At 42.5% G+C, this 20,151-nt stretch overlaps 1 protein-coding gene and 1 pseudogene across 1 annotated transcript in view; both read left to right on the forward strand.

The window, feature by feature from the left end:
* Positions 1 to 16,698, forward strand: part of LOC142210385 (uncharacterized) — an 82,675-nt gene extending 65,977 nt beyond the window's left edge. The window contains 2 exon segments of the mRNA XM_075279488.1: positions 5,474 to 6,565; positions 15,523 to 16,698. Coding sequence (XP_075135589.1) covers positions 5,474 to 6,565; positions 15,523 to 16,641 — 2,211 coding nt within the window. The 3' untranslated portion in view covers positions 16,642 to 16,698.
* Positions 1,928 to 5,409, forward strand: LOC142209088 (uncharacterized; annotated as a pseudogene).
* Positions 16,699 to 20,151: the final 3,453 nt, after the last annotated feature.

A 20,151-nucleotide genomic window follows, 5' to 3' on the forward strand; every position in this document is an offset into this window, starting at 1 on the left:
ATTTTGCGTGGAGCCCCAGATCGAGGGAGATTATCAGTGGTCTTGTATGTCTTCCATTTTCTAATTATTGCTCCCACAGTTGATTTCTTCAATCCAAGCTGGTTGCCTATTGCAGATTCAGTCTTCTCAGCCTGGTACAGGGCTACAATTTTGTCCTTTGACAGCTCTTTGGTCTTCACCATAGTGGAGTTTGGAGTCTGACTGTTTGAGGGTGTGCACAGGTGTCTTTTTATACTGATAACAAGTTTAAACAGGTGCCATTACTACAGGTAATGAGTGGAGGAAAGAGGAGACTCTTAAAGAAGAAGTTACAGGTCTGTGAGAGCCAGAAATCTTGATTGTTTGTAGGTGACCAAATACTTATTTTCCACCATAATTTGCAAGTAAATTCTTACAAAATCAGACAATGTGATTTTCTGGATTTGTTTTCTCATTTTGTCTCTCATAGTTGAGGTCTACCTATGATGTAAATTACAGACGCCTCTCATCTTTTTAAGTGGTGGAACTTGCACTATTGGTGACTGACTAAATACTTTTTTGCCCCACTGTATGTAGTGTGTGGACCAGCTTAGTTTGCGGTGGGTAAGGGCTCGTTCACACGGGGCAAGAGGGGGCAGATTCTGACTCCGACTCCAGCTCAGTATCCGCCCCCTCACAATGGAGGTGTATGTAGACCACTAGGTTACTTTTTTCCGTGAGCAGTATGTTCCGGATCACGGAAAAAAAGAAGCAAACTGCCCTTTCTTCAGGAGGACTCCGCAGCTGATTCAGCCCCGGCGTCCGCCTTGCGGCAGCACCCTCCGGGCTAGGCCTATTTATTTGTTCCTACTCCGGAGGGGTAAGCCGCGACTGTTGGAAGCTGTGACAGTTGTGCAGGCGCATTTTGGTCCAATTCTGATGCGGCTTGCCACATCAGAATCAGGACCAAAATGCGTGGGCTTATCCCCATGTGAACTAGCCCTTAGAGTTATGTAACTGACAGAACATGCCCCTCTTCTTATCTGAATTCCTCTGTTTGATAGATATAGGGGAACCCAGAGGTGTGTATATATAGCTCTGCGCCTTTCAGGTGCCATTGTGTGTTACGTGTGATGGCTCAGCGGTTAGCACAGTAGCCTTGTACGTAGTCCTAGGTTAAAATCCAGCCAAGGGCAACATCTGCTAGGAGTTTGTATCTTCTCCATGGGTTTCGTCTGGGTACTCTGCTTTACTCCAAAGACATATTGATAGGGAATGTAGATTGTGAGCCTTATATGGGACAGTGACTGCGGAATATGATGGCGCTATATAAGTAATGTCTTTTGAGGATTTATAATAATAATAAATTTTATTTATATAGCGCCAACATATTCCGCAGCGCTGTACAATTTGTAGGGTTCAAATACAGACAGAAAGATACATTACAAAGAAAGTCATTTCACACAATGGGACTGAGGGCCCTGCTCGCAAGAGCTTACAATCTATGAGGTAGAGGGGGTGACACAAGAGGTAGGAGGGGCGGCATTGCTTATACAGGGGTCAGACACTTCTGTAATAGAGGTGACTGTCATTACACAAACATAAAACTTTATGAGCCGTCACCAGTCGTGTCCTGTAACATGTGGATGGAGCTTGGCCATATAAAGTTAGTCTGAAATGGCCTCATATCATGTGGGGTAATGTGGGAGCGGGGACAGAGGAGGGTTACATTTTGGGGATTCTAATTACGGTAGGGAAGGTTTTACGTTAGGAATTGTGATCGGCCTGTAGACAGTTTCACTCTGATGTGACCCCAGCCTTAGAGAACTCAGAGGAGAGCACGGAGCTGCCCAGGTACCCGGTACTGAGGCACATTTACCACAAAACAAGTGTCCTCCATATTTGCCGCTGGACAAATTCTGAGGTAAAGTCTCGCATCATCACGAGACTCCCTTGGTCGTCAGTGGACATGGCTGTTGCTAGGCGACTGCCTACTATAGAGTAACACAGCTCCTCCCACACATATGACTGATCACATGACTATGACACCATCACAGGTCCTGTAACCCCGGAGCACACAAATACCTAACATACAGCCGCGCAGGTACGTGTATAGTCACCGTCATTGTCTGTCAGGATCACATGCATCATTAACCCCTTCATTACCACATCTCACTGCCTTGGCCATTATTCACATCAGGAGCCTATAATGGACTGTTTACACAGTCAGGTTTTCAGATGCAGCTTTGAGCCAAATCCAGTAGAGTTGAAAAAAATATTGCGCCCGTCCTCTGTACTGTCACCCTCTTTATGATCCGCACCTGGTTTTGGCATCAAAAACTGAATCCGAAAACCTGAACGTGGAAGCGCGCTCCAATGAATTGGTGGTCCAGGGGATTCTCCCTCCCTGATTGGTCAGGCCGTGTGTTAGTCTTCCAGCCTGGCCAATCAGAAGTGTCAGGGGCTGAGAGGACAGAGTTGCAGAGTGGCTGTCAGTGTCCAGCCCGGGACATTGCAGGATCGGAGGTCGCAGAGGGCGGATACACCTGTAACACAAATGCTATAAAAAAACACAATGCAAGAATGATAATAAAAACTACAGCTCACCCTGTAAAAACCAAGCCCGCAAATAGCCCTGTGGATGGAAAGAAAGCATTAAGGATGTCAGAATATGGAGACGCAAAGCAATCTGTAGCAAAGAAACAGAACAAGAACACATTTATGCAACTGATTTTAAAGAAGTCTCTGAAAAGTATTCAGTCATCTCCTCAATCATGGGCGTCATCAAATTACGTCTTATGCTATTAATAGCAGAGAACAACCTCTCCTCACTAACGGGGATGTTATCTCTGAAAATATTTCCGCCTTTATAATGTGATCTATAACATTATTTCTTTATACTGACATCAACTCTCTGGCCTGTGATTGGCTGTAGTGCTCATGTGACCTAAAATATGGAGGAACTGCCTGGACAAGCTATCCAATGCATGCTCCAATCTAGACAAAAAGAGACAACGCAACATCTGCACTTTATTATCCCCAGAAATTGTATTTTATATGATTTTACATTGAATAATGTTTCCATTTAGGTTCCTGCAGTAAAGGATCTGCTCAGGGGATCTATATAAGATCTGATTGTCCGATCAAGGATGGATCGAGACAGGGGCAAGATGGCCGAAAGTATATTACATCTCACCCTAGATATCCTGCACCAGCTTACTGGAGAGGTGAGAGATTCTGATGATGTCACATTACATCATTCTTATCTATAGTAATAACAGATGATATGACTGGAGAGGTGAGGGACTCTGGGAATGGATGGAGTGATATTTATTAATGTGTCTCTCCATAAACAGGATTACACAGTAGTGAAGAAGACCTCTAGTGGGCGCTGTCAGGCTCCTGAATCTGAAGGATGGAGGAGAACCCTGAGCCCAATCCCGGGGCCTCCACCTCACTCCCTGATACAGGAAGAGATCAATGGACAGAAGATCCTAGAACTCACCAACAAGATGATTGAGCTGCTGACTGGAGAGGTGACACTGCTGGGAATGCTGGGACATTATACTGGAGCACTATGAAGGGATCTGGTGATGACTGTATCATTGTGTTGTCAGGTTCCTATAAGGTGTCAGGATGTCACTGTCTATTTCTCCATGGAGGAGTGGGAGTATTTAGAAGGACACAAAGATGTGTACAAGGAGGTGATGATGGAGGATCAGCAGCCCCTCACATCAGCAGGTAATAGACATGACTAAATACACACGGCCTCTCATTATCTGTATGGAAAGAATGAATTCAGTCCCTGTATGTGTTTCCTCCAGTTCCATCCAGTAAGAGAACATCACCGGAGAGATGTCCCAGTCCTCTTCTACCACAGGACTGTAAGGAAGAAAATGTCCTCCAGGATGATCAGGTAGATGACAACATGGTGGATTTATCCAGGAGACCTGCAGCTATTTGGTCAGATAGCTCCTGCTGTCACTTTTGGTGGTCATGATAATGAATGATCTTTTCTTCTCCTATAAAACATCCCACGTGACTTCTCCATCCGTCTGGTGACTTTTACAATATTTGTTTCACAGCTTTTGTATCCGGGTGAAGATCTGAACATTATTAAGGTTCCGGAGACATATGTGAGGGGTGATGAGGAGATTAAGGAGGACATTCCTACAGGTGACCGCCCAGGTGAGTAGTCACCACTAATAAGAGAACAGACACAGATTCTACTAATTCTGCAGCTATAATTTTTGTTGAACCATCTAATGTGAAGCCATTATAGGTGATAACACACTGTGCATTTATACAATGGAGATTTTTATAGCTGGAATATGGACATGAAATGTTTCTTCATCATCTGTTGTTGGTTGTGAGATGTAAAAAATATTTGCCCAATTCTAGAATTTTGGGAACCATTAGTTTATTAGACTCCTGTTGAGTTCCTAGTGGTCAGTAACAGCTTGCACCTCCCACTGGTTATTCTGCTGTCTAATGGACGCCTTGTTGACCTGAGCATTTTTATGGTGTGACATAGCGGTGTATGTATAAAGTTGTATATTTTTTATGTAGCTTGTCCTAGGTGATCTACCAGGGAGAGACAACCATAGAAGCTGCTATAAATGTTTTTGCATGGCCTTCTCAGATCCTCCAGTGACCCCATATTGGTTAATGGCAGCTGCAACTAAATAATTAGGATGACACATTCCCACATAAAGTTTATCGCTATTTTTAGCCACAGCTAGGAGTGGGTTATTATACCGTGTTATGGGAAATTAAAAGGTGTACAGGGCTTGTCTATTTTGTATCCACCTCTAGCTTCACCTGAAAAAAGGAACAAAAACTGTGTGTAATAATCCAGACTTACAACTGCTACAAAGCCATGACCACTTCATACATGACCTTGCTACTCCTCCAATCTACGATAAAATACATTTAGTCAGGGAGTGTGTGAGACGGACACCACCTAATAGCTCTGACTCACAGGAGACTTTATGGTTCTCCACTGACCATTACACAAGAGGAGAGAGCAGTGACATATGAACCTAGGAAGATGGTGGCTGCAAGATGGAAGAGGAGAACCGCCTGGTGGTCATACATCATCATCTACTGGTCCTCGCTCTGGGGTCTGCTGATAGATGGTCATCTGTTTTGTCATCGCTGTTTTAGCTGAATTTTATCTTGAAATTTATATGAAGTTTTTAATTAGGCTATGTTATCAAATCTAAATATAATTTTAAAGTTATAATATACTTAAAGAATAAACTCAATCTTATTCTTGACAGATGACTATACCGGGAGCTCAGAGGAACATCTCATATCTGCAGATTATAAAGTAGATGATGGTGATATCAAACAGGAACCCTATGAAGAACTTGTCATCCAAGCTGTACCCTCAGCCTTTCACAGCATAAATCTATCATCTGATCCTTCTGTCCAGGTCCTATCTTCTGATCCATCACAGACTGAGCAGCTAAATAAAAGCCACAGAAGCAGTGTTGAATATCAAAATCCTCACACAGGGGAGAAGCCATATTCATGTTCCGAATGTGGGAAATGTTATATTCAAAAAGCAAATCTTATTAGACATCAGAGATTTCACACAGGAGAGAAGCTTTATACATGTTCCGATTGTGGGAAATGTTGTAGCTATAGATCAGATCTTCTTAAACATCTCAGAACCCACACAGGGGAGAAACCATTTTCATGTGCACAGTGTAGCAAATGTTTTAGCCTAAAATCATCTCTGGTCACACATCAGAAACTTCACACAGGGGAGAAGCCATTTTCATGCTCCGAATGTGAGAAATGTTTTAGCCAGAAAGTGCAACTTGTTGTACATCAGAGAACTCACACGAAGAAGAAGCTATTTTCATGTTCAGAATGTGGCAAAATTTATAAAAATAATTCACAACTTGTCAAGCATCAGCGATTTCATACAGCGCAACGGCCATTTTCATGTACAGCATGTGGGAAAAGTTTTGTCCAAAAATCAGATCTTATTAAGCATGAGAGAATTCACACAGGAGAGAAGCCATTCTCATGTACAATATGTGGGAAATGTTTCAACCAGAAATCAACTCTTGTTATACATCAGAGAATTCACACAGCGGAGATGCCATTTCTGTGCTCAGAATGTGGAAAATGTTTTAAAAATAAATCAGAACTTGTTGTACATCAGAGAATTCACACAGGAGAGAAGCCATATAAATGTTCAGAATGCGGCAAATGTTTTAGCCATAAATCAGATCTTCTTAAACATTTCAGAATCCACACAGGGGAGAAGCCATATTCATGTTCAGTATGTGGCAAATGTTTTAGCCAAAATGGTTCTCTAGTTAAACATAGAAAAGTTCACAAGGAAGAGAGGCCGTTTTCATGTTCAAAATGTGGAAAATGTTTTAGAGACAAATCAAATTTTGATACACATGTCAAAACCCACTCAGAGGAGAAGCCATATTCATGTTCAGAATGTGACAAATGGTTTAGCCAGAAAGACGATCTTCTTAAACATCAAAAACTTCACACGGGGGAGAAGCCATATTCATGTACCGAATGTGGGAAGCGTTATGTGCAGAAATCAAAGCTTATTCTACATGAGAGAAGTCACATGGGGGGAGAAGCTCATCTGATAATGAGTTCATGTGACAGTGTTCATGTGGACAATGTGGGAATTTGATGTGCCCCAAAATTAGATCAAAGAATTTGCTTAAAAACAATTTATTTTATCAACAAATAACTTGGAAAAAAATATGATTATAGTCAAAGCCGCATCATACAAAAGATACAGAAAGAAATTCACAGTATTAAGTCATGATGAGGAAATGTGTGTTACGCAAAAATCAAATAAAATCCAGATAACCCACCAATGTATCATCCCTGTGCATAGAATATGTCACAATAATATATGTAACGGTATCTCATAACTTACCCATTGGTAATAGATATTTGCTTTTACAACATATCTCCTTGTGTTTGGGCCTGACTTTATTTGTTACACCATGGATTCTAACTTTTGTGGTATTAAATTAAACATCAAATGAAACAGGTATAATAAAGGATGATCTTGAATACAGGTAGTCCTCGACTTACGACGTTGATCCACTCTTACGTGGCGTCGTAAACCGAATTTCGGCGTAAGTCTGAAACATACCATACAATGCCGCGTAGGAAAGGATCAACGTGATTTAGTGTGCAGTACAGTACAGTCTTCCTCGGTTATGAGCCGGTGCACACTAAATCACGTACTGTACAGGGAGAGCTGGCAGCTTGAGCTTATGCGGGAGCTTACTTTTTCTCATAGGAATGCATTGGCCAGTGTACAGCATTCGGCCAATCAATGCTGGCCAGGAGGCGGAGTCTAATATCGGACCACAATGGAGACTGCTGTGGTCCAATCTTAGACTCCGCCTACTCACAGACGAGCCTCCGGCAGAACCAGCGCTGATTGGCCGAATGCTGTACACTGGCCAATCAACGCTGGCCAATTCATTCCTATGAGAAAAAGTCAGCTCCCTTGTAACAGTAAGCTGCCAGCTCTCTTCCGACGAACAAAGACGAGCCTGCTGCAGAACCAGCATTGATTTGCCGCAGACTTGTCCTTGCTAGTTGGGAGTGCTGGCAGCTTTCTGTTACGAGGGAGCTTTACTTTTTAGCTCATCACTAGTCGTAACCACAAAACGTAACCCGAGACCGTCATAACCCGAGGACTACCTGTATACAAAGATTGGACTGTAAATATATGAGAGTGAGCTTCTGTCTGATATTCTATAGAGGCCTCTCAAAGTTAGTAAGATGTGTACTAGCTGTTTTAGACAATATTTGATGGATTTTAAAAAGCTTCAGTAGCCTTCACTATGGAGTTCAAAGGGAATATAAATAAGTGTTTTAACCAAAGGAGTGCTTAAAGCGATGCGGGTGCCACAAGGCAGACTCCAGAGAGAACCATTGTGGTTGATCTTCAGTGTTGTGTATGGAGCATAGGTGAAATAACCTATGTAGGTTAGGAGCTGAGAGTCCTCACAATGTGAATATACATTGTGTGCCTCAGGATACAAGGTAAAAAAGTAATATAGAATCTACGGGAGTGTCACCACTTGGACCATGTGAACCAAGCCGGCCCCCGGAAAAAGCTCCAGAGCGGCTCCCATTGATTTCAATGGGAGCTGTCTTTTTGGTCAGGATTTTGAGGTGATTACAACTACAAAATCCTGACCAAAAAATTCTGTGTAAACTTACCCTAATAGTTTATGTGTAGCGTATTACAGTGGAGTAACTGAGTTGGATGTGTTAACTTAAAGCCAAATATTCTAGCAAAATACGAAAGGGTGTGAACTAGGTTAGGGAGGGTAGTTAGTGGCCTAATGATCTGAGAAGTATATAGTCTGCAAACAAATTTGCATTTATGGCCTCCTATTTGCACTCACTAAGATCACTGCAGCAGGTAACGACCACTATTTACTGACCAATCCCCACTGCTGCATGTGACTGCCTGTCACCACTTCAGCCCTCCAGGGGGCCCTGTGTGTTTCACATCACGTAGCTGACACTATATATGAAGATCTCCTGGAGGCTGAAGGGGAAGTGGAGGTGGCCATGTGCAGGAGCAGGGATCGGTAAGTAAATAGCAGACGTTACCTGCTGAAATAATCCAGCATGTTAGAGACCTAAACTTACTATGGGGGCACTGACTGTATGGAAGCCGTACTTACTGCACGAGGTCAATAAAAGGGCAGTATACTATGGAGGGGATAGTAAAGGGAGATTTAACTGTGTGGTGACCAGTAAAGGAGGCAATATATCATGTGTGTGTGTGTGTGTGGGGGGGTGTAATTAATGAGGCTTTTATATTACAGGAGAAGCATCTAAAGATGAAATTTTCGTTCTTCCTTTAAGTATAATATGGAAACCACTAAGGGCAGGTTCACACCAGTGTCTCCACTTTAGACAATCCGACAGGTTTACTTCTTCTGCCCCGAGAAACTGGACAGGGGACGGAAACCCGGCAGTCAGTTTTCAAACCCATTCACTTGAATGAAACCCATTGCCCATGAAAATCTTGTGCCTCTCCGCGGCAAAACCATTTTTTTTAACCGGACACAAAGTCCTGCATGTCCAACTTTATGTCCGTTTAAAAAAATGTCTCCTGTCCAGTTTCTCGGGGCAGAAGACAGACACCCGCTGGACTACCTAAAGCGGAAACCAGGCGCTGGTGTGAACCAGCCCTTAGGGTGACAAAAAGCCATTTTGACATCCCAAGTTACAGAATATCTAGGCACTATGACTTGAGAGGCAATTACTAGTATGTCCTTTAGAAAACACAAGACATACAAATAGGTTTCTCTCATCACAAACATCTTCTGGTGTGAGAGTGAATCTGCTAGTTTATTTTCCTTGCTTGGGGTATAGTGGACCTTCAGAAGATCGTGGGACGGGCTGAAGGCATACCAATTAACATATGAGGTGCACCAGTTTCTGATTATGGGATAGGGCTCGTTCACATTTGCGCCCGTACTCCGTTCTACAGGTTTCCATTTCCTGCACAAAACAGGGGCAGGAGACGGAAACGTGCCGGCATGTTTCAATCCCATTCATTTGAATGGGCTTGAAAAGTCTCCGGCCGTGTGAGCCGGTGAGCGTTTTATGCGCTCCACGGCGAAACCGTTTTTTTTAAACCGGACACAGAGTCGGACATGCAGTACTCTGTGTCCAGTTTTTTAAAAAAACAGTTTCGCCGCAGAGCGCATAAAACGCTCAAGGTTGGACTTAGCATGACAGGTTTCCGTCTTCTGCATGCAGAAGACGGAAACCTGAAAATGGAGTTCAGGCGCTGGTGTGAATCCAGTGTCAGAAGTACTCTATCACTTGGTCTACTATTATTTTTCATTTCTCTACTACAATGTACTTTGAGAATGATATAAGATAAGATAATCCTTTAATAGTCCCACATTGGGGAAATTTCAGCATGTTACAGCAGCATAGTAATACAGATACAGGATAATACACAGTAATATATTAAAGACGTAGACACACATAAGCTGAGAAGAGAAGATATACTAGGAGTCCATAGCAGCATTGTAAAGCATTGAATTAGTGATCAGACCCCCTGGGGTTTAAGACCCCCTAGGGGGTCTAGTAAATGCAAAAAAAAAAGTTAAAAAAAAAAAATATTTTAAAAAATATTATAAGTTCAAATCATCCCCCTTTCCCTAGAACACATGTAAAAGTACTTAGATATTGTGAAACACATACACATTAGGTATCCCTGTGTCCGAAAACACCCACTCTACAAATCTCTCTCTATATTTTTCCCGTATGGTAAACGCTGTATCGGGAAAAAAATCAAAACTGCCAAACTGACGTTTTTTTCACTGTTTTGCCTCTGATAAAAATTTGAATAAAAGTGATCAAAGCAATAGACATCCCCCAAAATAGTATAAATAAAAAGTACACTTGGCCAAGCAAGAAAGCTCGCCCTATACATCTCCGTACACGGAATTATAAAAAAGTTACAGGTGTCAGAATATGGCGACTTTCAGAAAAAAAAATAATTTGGGCACAGTTTTGGATTTTTGTTGAAGGGTTAAAATGTAAAGAAAACCATATACATTAGGTATTGTTGGAATCGTACCAAAATATAGAATACAGGGGACAGGTCATTTTGGCTGCAGAGTGAACGCCGTAAAATCGAAGCCCGTAAGAAAATCGCACTAATGCAGTTTTTCCTCAAATCCACCCATTCTGATTTTTTTCCAGCTTCCTAGTACATTGTACAGAATAATTAATGGTAAAATCATGAAGAACAATTTATCCCGCAAACATTAAGACCTCATCTGGCTCTGAGAGCGGAGAAATAAAAAAGTTATGGGGTTTGGAAGAAGGGGAGTCAAAAACGAAAATCGAAAAATTCTTGTGGCGGGAAGGGGTTAATGTAGACGGGAGCTCTTGTGGCGCATTTACCACAGAACAAGCGACACATCCTCACAAGACTCCGGCTGTACCGGTAGCCAATCGGAAGGCTCGTCTGGTTTCCGTCTGTTGCTAGGCGCCTGTCTCCCAAAGAACAAATCTTTATTGCCTGCTCATGAAAGCAAAAAGCCTGAAGCCTGACTCCTCCCACACATGTGACTGATCACATGACTATGACATCATCACAGGTCCTGTAACCCCAGAGCCAAACAGATACCTAATGTACAGCTGTACAGGTGGAGGTATGTACAGTATATATAATTCTATATGTGCGTGTGTATAGTCACCGTCTGTCGGGATCGCCGGGTCACGTGCATCATTAACCCCTTCATTACCATCCCTCTGACAGGTATTGACATCAGGAGGTCGGCGCCTCTAATGGATTATAGATGTATCGCCGGGCGTCCGTTACATCTGGTTCTGGCGACAAACACTGAACGTGTAAACGCGCTCTAATGAATTGATGGGGTGACGGCGGTTCAGGGATTCTTCCCTCTCTTATTGGCCAGGCTGTGTCCGGCCATGTTCACATCTGCACGTGCAGGGGATCCCATTCCACTTGAAAATACAAGAACGTTTCCCTCCACATTTTTCGGGAAGAAACCCAGCGGACCATATTATTTGCTTTCGGTTTCCATTTTCAGGTCCCTAAAAAAATGGAAACCCAAGGGCAGGTGTAAACCTAGTGTCCTAGTGTCCAGCCTGGCCAATCAGAAGTGTCAGGGGCTGAGAGGACAGAGCTGCAGAGTGGCTGTCAGTGACCGGGATATTGCAGGATCGGAGGTCACAGGGGGAGGATATAAAAAAGAACTACAATGCAAGAATGGCTCCCCAATAGATAAAAGATAAAATGTTCCAAAAAATATTTTTGCCTTTATAATGTGATCTATGACATTATTGCTTAAAACTGACATCACCACTCTGGCCTGTGATTGGCTGTAGTGCTCATGTGACCTCATATAGGGAAGAACTGCTTGGACAAAGCTATCCAATGCATGCTCCAATCTAGACAAAAAGAGACAACACAACATCTGCACTTTATTATCTCCAGTAATTGTATTTTATATGATATTACATTGAATAATCTTCTTTCCATTCAGGTTCCTGCAGTAAAGGATCTGCTCAGTGAAGATCATCTATATAAGATCTGATTGTCCCATCAAGGATGGATCGAGACAGGGGCAAGATGGCAGAAAGTATATTAAATCTCACCCTGGAGATCCTGCACCAGCTTACTGGAGAGGTGAGAGATTCTGATGATGTCACATTACATCATTCTTATCTATAGTAATAACAGATGATATGACTGGAGAGGTGAGGGACTCTGGGAATGGATGGAGTGATATTTATTAATGTGTCTCTCCATAAACAGGATTACACAGTAGTGAAGAAGACCTCTAGTGGGCGCTGTCAGGCTCCTGTATCTGAAGGATGGGGGAGAACCCTGAGCCCAATCCCGGGGCCTCCACCCCACTCCCTGATACATGAGAAGATCAATGGACAGAAGATCCTAGAACTCACCAAGAAAATCATTGAGCTGCTGACTGGAGAGGTGACACTGCTGGGAATGCTGGGACATTATACAGGAGCGCTATGAAGGGATCTGCTGATGACTGTATCATTGTGTTGTCAGGTTCCTATAAGGTGTCAGGATGTCACTGTCTATTTCTCCATGGAGGAGTGGGAGTATTTAGAAGGACACAAAGATGTGTACAAGGAGGTGATGATGGAGGATCAGCAGCCCCTCACATCAGCAGGTAATAGACATGACTAAATACACACGGCCTCTCATTATCTGTATGGAAAGAATGAATTCAGTCCCTGTATGTGTTTCCTCCAGTTCCATCCAGTAAGAGAACATCACCGGAGAGATGTCCCAGTCCTCTTCTACTACAAGATTGCAAAGAAGAAAATGACATCGAGTATTATCAGGTAGATGACAACATGGTGGATTTATCCAGGAGACCTGCAGCTATTTGGTCAGATAACTCCTGCTGTCACTTTTGGTGGTCATGATAATGAATGATCTTTTCTTCTCCTATAAAACATTCCACGTGACTTCTCCATCCGTCTGGTGACTTTACAATATTTCTTTTACAGTTTTTGTATCTGGGTGAAGATCTGAACAATGTTAATGCTCCGGAGACATATGTGAGCTGCTGTAAAGAGGAGTGTACGGAGGACATTGCTATAGGTAATCACTAAGATGAGAAGTAACAGTTATAGATTCTCCTCATTTACTGGCTACAATAATTTTTTGTTAAATTTTTTAGTGTGATACTGTTATAGATTATAACACACTGTGCAATTACAATCAGGACCATAAGTGTTGACACCCCTGAAATGTTTTCAAAAACTTATAGCAATTACACATTTTTTCCTTTGTATGTATTGGAACATAAAAGCTGAGAAAAAAAAAGGAAAATTGAACATAATTTTACACAAAACTCCAAAAAGGGGCTGGACAAAATTGTTGGCACCTTCTTAAAATTGTGGGTAAAATTGTAAGCATGTGATGCTTGTTCAAACTCACCTGTGGCAAGTAACAGGTGTGGGCAATATAAAAATCACAGGTGAAACCAGATAAAAAGGAGAGAAGTTGACTCAATCTTTGCATCGTGTGTCTGTGTGTTCCACACTAAGCATGGAGAAAAGAATGAGGAGAAAAGAACTGTCTCAGGACTTGAGATCCAAATTGTGGAAAAATATCAACAATCTCAAGGTTACAAGTCCATCTCCAGAGATCTTGATGTTCCTTTGTCCACGGTGAGTAACATGATCAAGAGTTTACAACCCATGACACTGTAGCTAATCTGCCTGGACGTGGATGGAAGAGAAAAATTGATAAAAGATTGCAACGCAGGATAGTCCGGATGGTGGATAAGCAGAACCAATCAAGTTCCAATGAAATTCAAGCTGTCCTGCAGGTTTATGGTGCATCCGTTCACATCACGTGAATGAAATCAAACTCTACGGCAGGACACCCAGAAGGACCCCACTGCTGACATAGACAAAATGTATGTGAGTAAACCAAAATCCTTCTGGGAAAGCGTCTTGTGGACAGATGAGACCAAATAAAGCTTTTTGGTAAATCATCATCATTCTACTGTTTACTGAAAACGGAATGAGGCCTACAAAGAAAAGAACACAGAACAACATTCAAATATGGTGGAGGTTCAAAGATATTTGGGGTTGTTTTGCTTCCTCTGGCAATGGGGGCCTTTGACTGTGAGCAAAGTATCATAAAATCTGAAGATTATCAAAGGATTTTGGGTCTCAATGTAGGGCCCAGAGTCAGAAAGCTAGGTTTGCTTCCAGGGCATGGGTCTTCCTGCAAGACAATGAGCCCAAAAATACCTCAAAAAGCCCCCAGAAATAGATGGAACCAAAGAGCTGAAGTGACCAGCAATGAGTCCGGATCTAAATCCAAATGAACACCTGTGGAGAAATCTTAAAATTGCTGTTGCGAGAAGAGAAGGCGCCCATCTAATATGAGAGACCTGGAGCAGTTTGCAGAAGAGGAGCGGTCCACAATTCCAGCTGAGAGGTGTAAGAAGCATGTTGATGGTTTTAGGAAGCGATTGATTTCAGTTATTTTGCACCAAATATTGCTGAGGGTGCCAGTAATTTTGTCCGGTCCATTTTCTGGAGTTCTGCATAAAATTATATGATTTTTGTCTTTTTGTTTTGTGTTGTTCCAATACACAAAAAGGAAATAAGCATGTGTATAACAAAACCTGTGTAATTGCAAAAAATTTCTGGAAAAATGTCAGGTGTGCCAACACTTACCGCCATGATTGTATAACATGGATATAAAAGTACAACTGGAATATGGACATGAAATGTTGTGAACAATGCCTATTTCTTCATCATTTACTGTCATTAGTGATTAGAGATGAGCGAATAGTATTCAAAACTAGAGTTTCGAATACCTCGTTCCCGTAGGAATGCATGGGAGCGGCCGTACAGCAAGGGGTTAAGCTTTTTTTTTTCCCCCTTCTCCGCAGAAATCCAGGGGACCCCCTATAGTCTGGGGTTCATGGGTTTCCACGTGTAACCGCTTTTTAAGTGGATTTTGTATCCACTCCTAGCTTCACTTGAAAAAGAAATTAAAACTGTGTGTAATAATCCAGCCTTACACCTGGTGGCTGCAAGATGGAAGAGAACAGTCTGGTGGCCCAACATCATCATCTACTGGTCCTCATTCTGAGGTCTACTGATAGATTATCATCTGTTCTGTTACCACTTTCTTAGCTGAATTTTGCCTTGAAATTTACATGGACATTTTATATAGAAATGCTATACAATATCTATATAATTTTAAAGTTGTAATATTCTTAAATAATAAACTCAATCTTATTCTTTGCAGATGACTATACCGGGAGCTCAGAGGAACATCTCATATCTTCAGATTATAAAGCAGATGATGGTGGTATCACACAAGATACATATGAAGAACATGCCATTATCTCAGTTATACCTTCAGCCCTTCACAGCAAAGATTTATCATCTGATCCTTTAATACAGGTCCGATCTTCTGATCCATTACAGCCTTTTAATCAAAGCTACAGAAGCAGTGTTGAATATCAAAATGCTCACACAGGGGAGAAGCCATATTCATGTTCCGAATGTGGGAAATGTTATATTCAAAAAGCAAATCTCATTAGACATCAGAGATTTCACACAGGAGAGAAGCTTTATTCATGTTCCGATTGTGGGAAATGTTGTAGTTATAGATCAGATCTCCTTAAACATCTCAGAATTCACACTGGGGAGAAACCATTTTCATGTGCACAGTGTGGCAAATGTTTTAGCCTAAAATCCTCTTTGGTCACACATCAGAGACTTCACACAGGGGAGAAGCCATTTTCATGCTCCGAATGTGAGAAATGTTTCAGTCAGAAGGCACATCTCGTTGTACATCAGAGAACTCACACGAGGGAGAAGCTGTTTCCCTTTTTAGAATGTGACAAAAGTTCTAAAGATAATTCACAACTTGTTAAACCTCCGAGATTTCATCCAGCGCAACGGCCATTTTCGTGTACAGAATGTGGGAAAAGTTTTATCCAGAAATCAGATCTGATCAAACATGAGAGAATTCACACTGGAGAGAAGCCGTTTTCATGTACAATATGTGGGAAATGTTTTAACCAGAAATCATCTCTTGTTATACATCAGAGAATTCACACAGGGGAGATGCCGTTTCTGTGCTCAGAATGTGGGAAATGTTTTAAAAATAAATCAGAACTTGTCGTACATCATAGAATTCACACGGGAGAGAAGCCATATAAATGTTCAGAATGTGGGAAATGTTTTAGCCATAAATCAGATCTTCTTAAACATTTCAGAATTCACACAGGAGAGAAGCCATATTCATGTACAGAATGTGGCAAATGTTTTAGCCAGAATGCATCTCTGGTTAAACATCGAAGAGTTCACACAGGGGAAAGGCCGTTTTCCTGTTCAAAATGTGGAAAATGTTTTAAAGAGAAATCAAATTTCGATACACATCTCAGAACCCACACAGGGGAGAAGCCGTACTCATGTTCAGATTGTGATAAAAGTTTTAGTCAGAAAGCATCTCTGCTTACACATCAGAAACTTCACACTGGCGAAAGGCCCTTTATATGCTCCGATTGTGGGAAATGTTTTATCCAGAAATCAAAGCTTGTTCTACATGAGAGAAGTCACATGGGGGAGAAGATATTTTCTTGTTAATGTTATGCTCCGAAAATAATGAATGTCTTAAACATCATAGTATAGTAATATAATAGAACTAGTCAAAATAAAAAAAAAAATACAGATATCCACCGATGTATAGAATATGTCACAATACTACATATAACTGTATCGCAGAACTTTACCGATTGTTAATAGACATTTGCTTTGATCACGTATTTCCTTGTGTTTGGCCCTTTCTTTCTTTATGGATTCTAGTTTTTGTGGAACTTCAGTTTCAAAATTATTTAATTTTTTATTAAATGAAACATCCTTCCTACTAATCCTACTATCCTACTAATATTATAAAGTGAAAATTTGGATGTTTGTTACTCAATCACGCAAAAAATGACTGAACGGATTTGGATAAAATTTGGCACATAGTTTGTAACCTCGATTAACACATAGGATACTTTTTATCTTGGTAAATGACATGGCTTCACGACTGTTATCAAGTTATGTATTCTACTAAAATTAAACTGCTCTTGCCAGCAGGACAATCCTTCAGCTAATTGCAGTTTGCTGATAAAGCCTGGTCTGTTATCTCTGTATGTAAACACACAGATAACACTGAGTCCATTCTGTACAAGCATCTGCATATAATGTGATCTGCAGAAGTATTCTGTGTCCTGTTCAGCCAGGGGGGGGGGGGGGGAGAGAAATACAGGAAGTGAGAAGCAGACACTGCAGGCAGCGTGCTGAGACACTGAGATGGGAGAACCCCCTTTAAACCAAATTGGCAGTTTCACAATTTTAAATATGCCGGGAAAACGAAAATCTAATTTGCCGCAAAATTCTCAAGAAACGAGAACTATGAAGATAGCCAGAGGTCAACACACTTCTCCTTAAGCGGAGCTGAGGAGGATTGAGCAAGCTAGGTGTCAAGCAGCTCTTAAAGCAGCCAAAACGCCGGAACAGGCAGATCATCGATGCCAACAATACGTTCATTATATGGCGTCTGAGATGCCAGAAAAATCACAGGCATGGCACAAGGAACAAGTTCAGCGGCAGGTCAACTTGAGAGCTGCCGAAATGCCAGAGCAGGTGGATCAACGCCAACAACACGCAGACCAAGTCGCGGGCAGAAGCTAGTATATATTAAAGGATGGTCATGAATATACAAAGTATACGTAAGACTAAAATAGGACTGTAAGGGCAATCACTATCCCCTCCATATATCTATGACCTAATCATTGATGACCTACCCACACGTAGCCTTCGATCCTCTCAAGACCTCCTACTCCGCTCTGCTCTTAGCCGCTCTTCACACAACTGCGTCTAGAACCGGAAGAGACCTGAGAGAGCAAATGAACCGTGAACCGTTGGACAACAATGAAGCAACAGGGACAGGTGAGTATTTTTTTTTTAATCTTTTTTACTGCCCCCAGCAGATTTAAACTTTAAAAGTTTACCTTGGACAACCCCTTTAAGTCTATTTCACAGACGGTCCCACATTAGGGTCTTTGATTCAGGGACCAGTCTCCTCGGAAAAGCTGTCCTTCGACCTTCAAGCACATTGATAAATCTTCTGATGTGTGCCGCAGATAGATGAAATAGATTCTTCTTTGCCTAACTTATGATCTGACCCACGTCTCTGAGAGGGGGCCGAGAATGAATGCCTCCTTGCCTCTTCATGTACAAGACAATTGTAATTTTTGATAGTTTTCTGACCTCGCTCTGACTGCTCTAAGGCAGCAGAAGTGAAGGAGGGCTAATCGTACTGCTCTGAGTTCTCTTAGGTTGAAGGATAGTCTTCTTTCTTGTGCCTGATACTTGAGATTCCTCCAGATTTGCTCCCATCCCCTAAGGGACACATCTGTTGTCAATGGGGTCCACACTGGCTGGATCATGGACTTCCCGTTCCTCACATTGTGCTACTATCTGAGAGACAGCCATGTCTCCGTCTTGTTCAGGTCTCTGGAATTGCGATCCCAAGACTTGAGGATGTCCCATTGCAGCAGCAGCAGAAAGTGCTATAAAGCCCAAGGTAATGCTTCTATGGCTGAAGACCTTAGACCTACGACCCTCATACCTATATGGACTGAGATCTGTCATGGTATGGTCAGATATTTGCATCCTGCTACTAATCTCTCTCTCCTGGAAGGTAGTTAAGAAATTAGGGTCGATCAAGTGGATTTTATTTCAATATTAGGTCACTTAGGCTAAGGCCCCATGTTGCAGAAACGCAGCTTCTTTTGTTGCCTATTTTGTTGCTCCGTGTAACTAGCTGGAGCTGCTCCGGGTAGATATGATGTCATGGGAAGGCGGGGCCTCTGCGAGGAGGGCGGGGTCTCTTCCATCACAGCTCTGTGCTGTATTCTGGAAGAACAGAAAGCAGTGAGATATTTTGTGGACTGTAGGATGGAAGGGGAGTCAGAAGATTGTTTAGCATGGGACTGCATGTTGGAGGAGGCTGAGGGGAGAGGGTGATGTATTTACACAGGACTGCATGTTGGAGGAGGCTGGAGGTGATGTATTTACACGGGACTGAATGTTGGAGGAGGTTGAGGGGAAGTGATGTATTTACATGGGATTGCGTGTTGGAGGAGGCTGCTGGGGGAGTGATGTATTTACTTGGGACTGTATAATGGAGGAGGCTGAGGGGAGGGATTGATGTATTTACATGGGACTGCCTGTTGGAGGAGGCTGGCAACACGGTCGTACTGGCCCACTGGGAAACCGGTGAATCCCCTGGTGGACCCCGAGTCCTGACTCGTTTTGCTTAAGCAGATGCATTGGTCAGGGGTCCGATCGGGATGGTCAGGGGCCGGGCCCCTGACCAATGCATCTGCTTTAGTAAAATCAGCAATCGCTGTTTTCAGCGGTATGTGCAAATAACTGCAGAGTGTGACCTCTGCCCTGACGTAAGCGCGATGACATAAGTCATCACGGCTTGCTGTCAGAAGATGGAGGAGGACGCGCCACCGCTCTTTGTGGGATGTGGAACTTTTTCAGGTAAGTATAATACTCGTGGGGGCCCTATTGTATGTGTGGGTTCCTACTGTGAGCATAAAATACTGTGTGAGGGCCAGTGTGGAGCACATTGTACAGCCTGGGGACCATTGTGGGGCAGATTGTACTGAGTGGCGGCCACTGTAGGGGAAGATTGTACTGTGTGGGGGACCCTACTATTTATATCACACAGTGTCTGTTTTATAGCAGATGTGATATTAGTCCAGGCTGTAATAACATTGCACAGTCACTATAAATCAGATCCAGTGATCACGTGTCGGGTGACTCACCTGTCCCCAGCACCCCGTTGTCCCCTGCCAGTGTCTGTTCGGTCTCATGGTGGCACCTCATTTCTGGAAATCCTGTACTTAATTGGTCTTTACAGTCACATGAGGTGCAGGACTCCCAGCAAGAAGGTGCTGGTACAAGACTGAATGGACACTGGCAGCGGACAGCAGTATGCTGAGGACAGATGAGTATGCTTTTTTATTTTACAACTCCCGCCCGCAACATCAGTTGCTCCTCTGTAGATCAGCTTTTCCAGGACAGAGCAACTAC

Source organism: Leptodactylus fuscus, chromosome 6 (assembly GCF_031893055.1).
Source record: "Leptodactylus fuscus isolate aLepFus1 chromosome 6, aLepFus1.hap2, whole genome shotgun sequence".
Lineage (NCBI taxonomy): Eukaryota > Metazoa > Chordata > Amphibia > Anura > Leptodactylidae > Leptodactylus > Leptodactylus fuscus.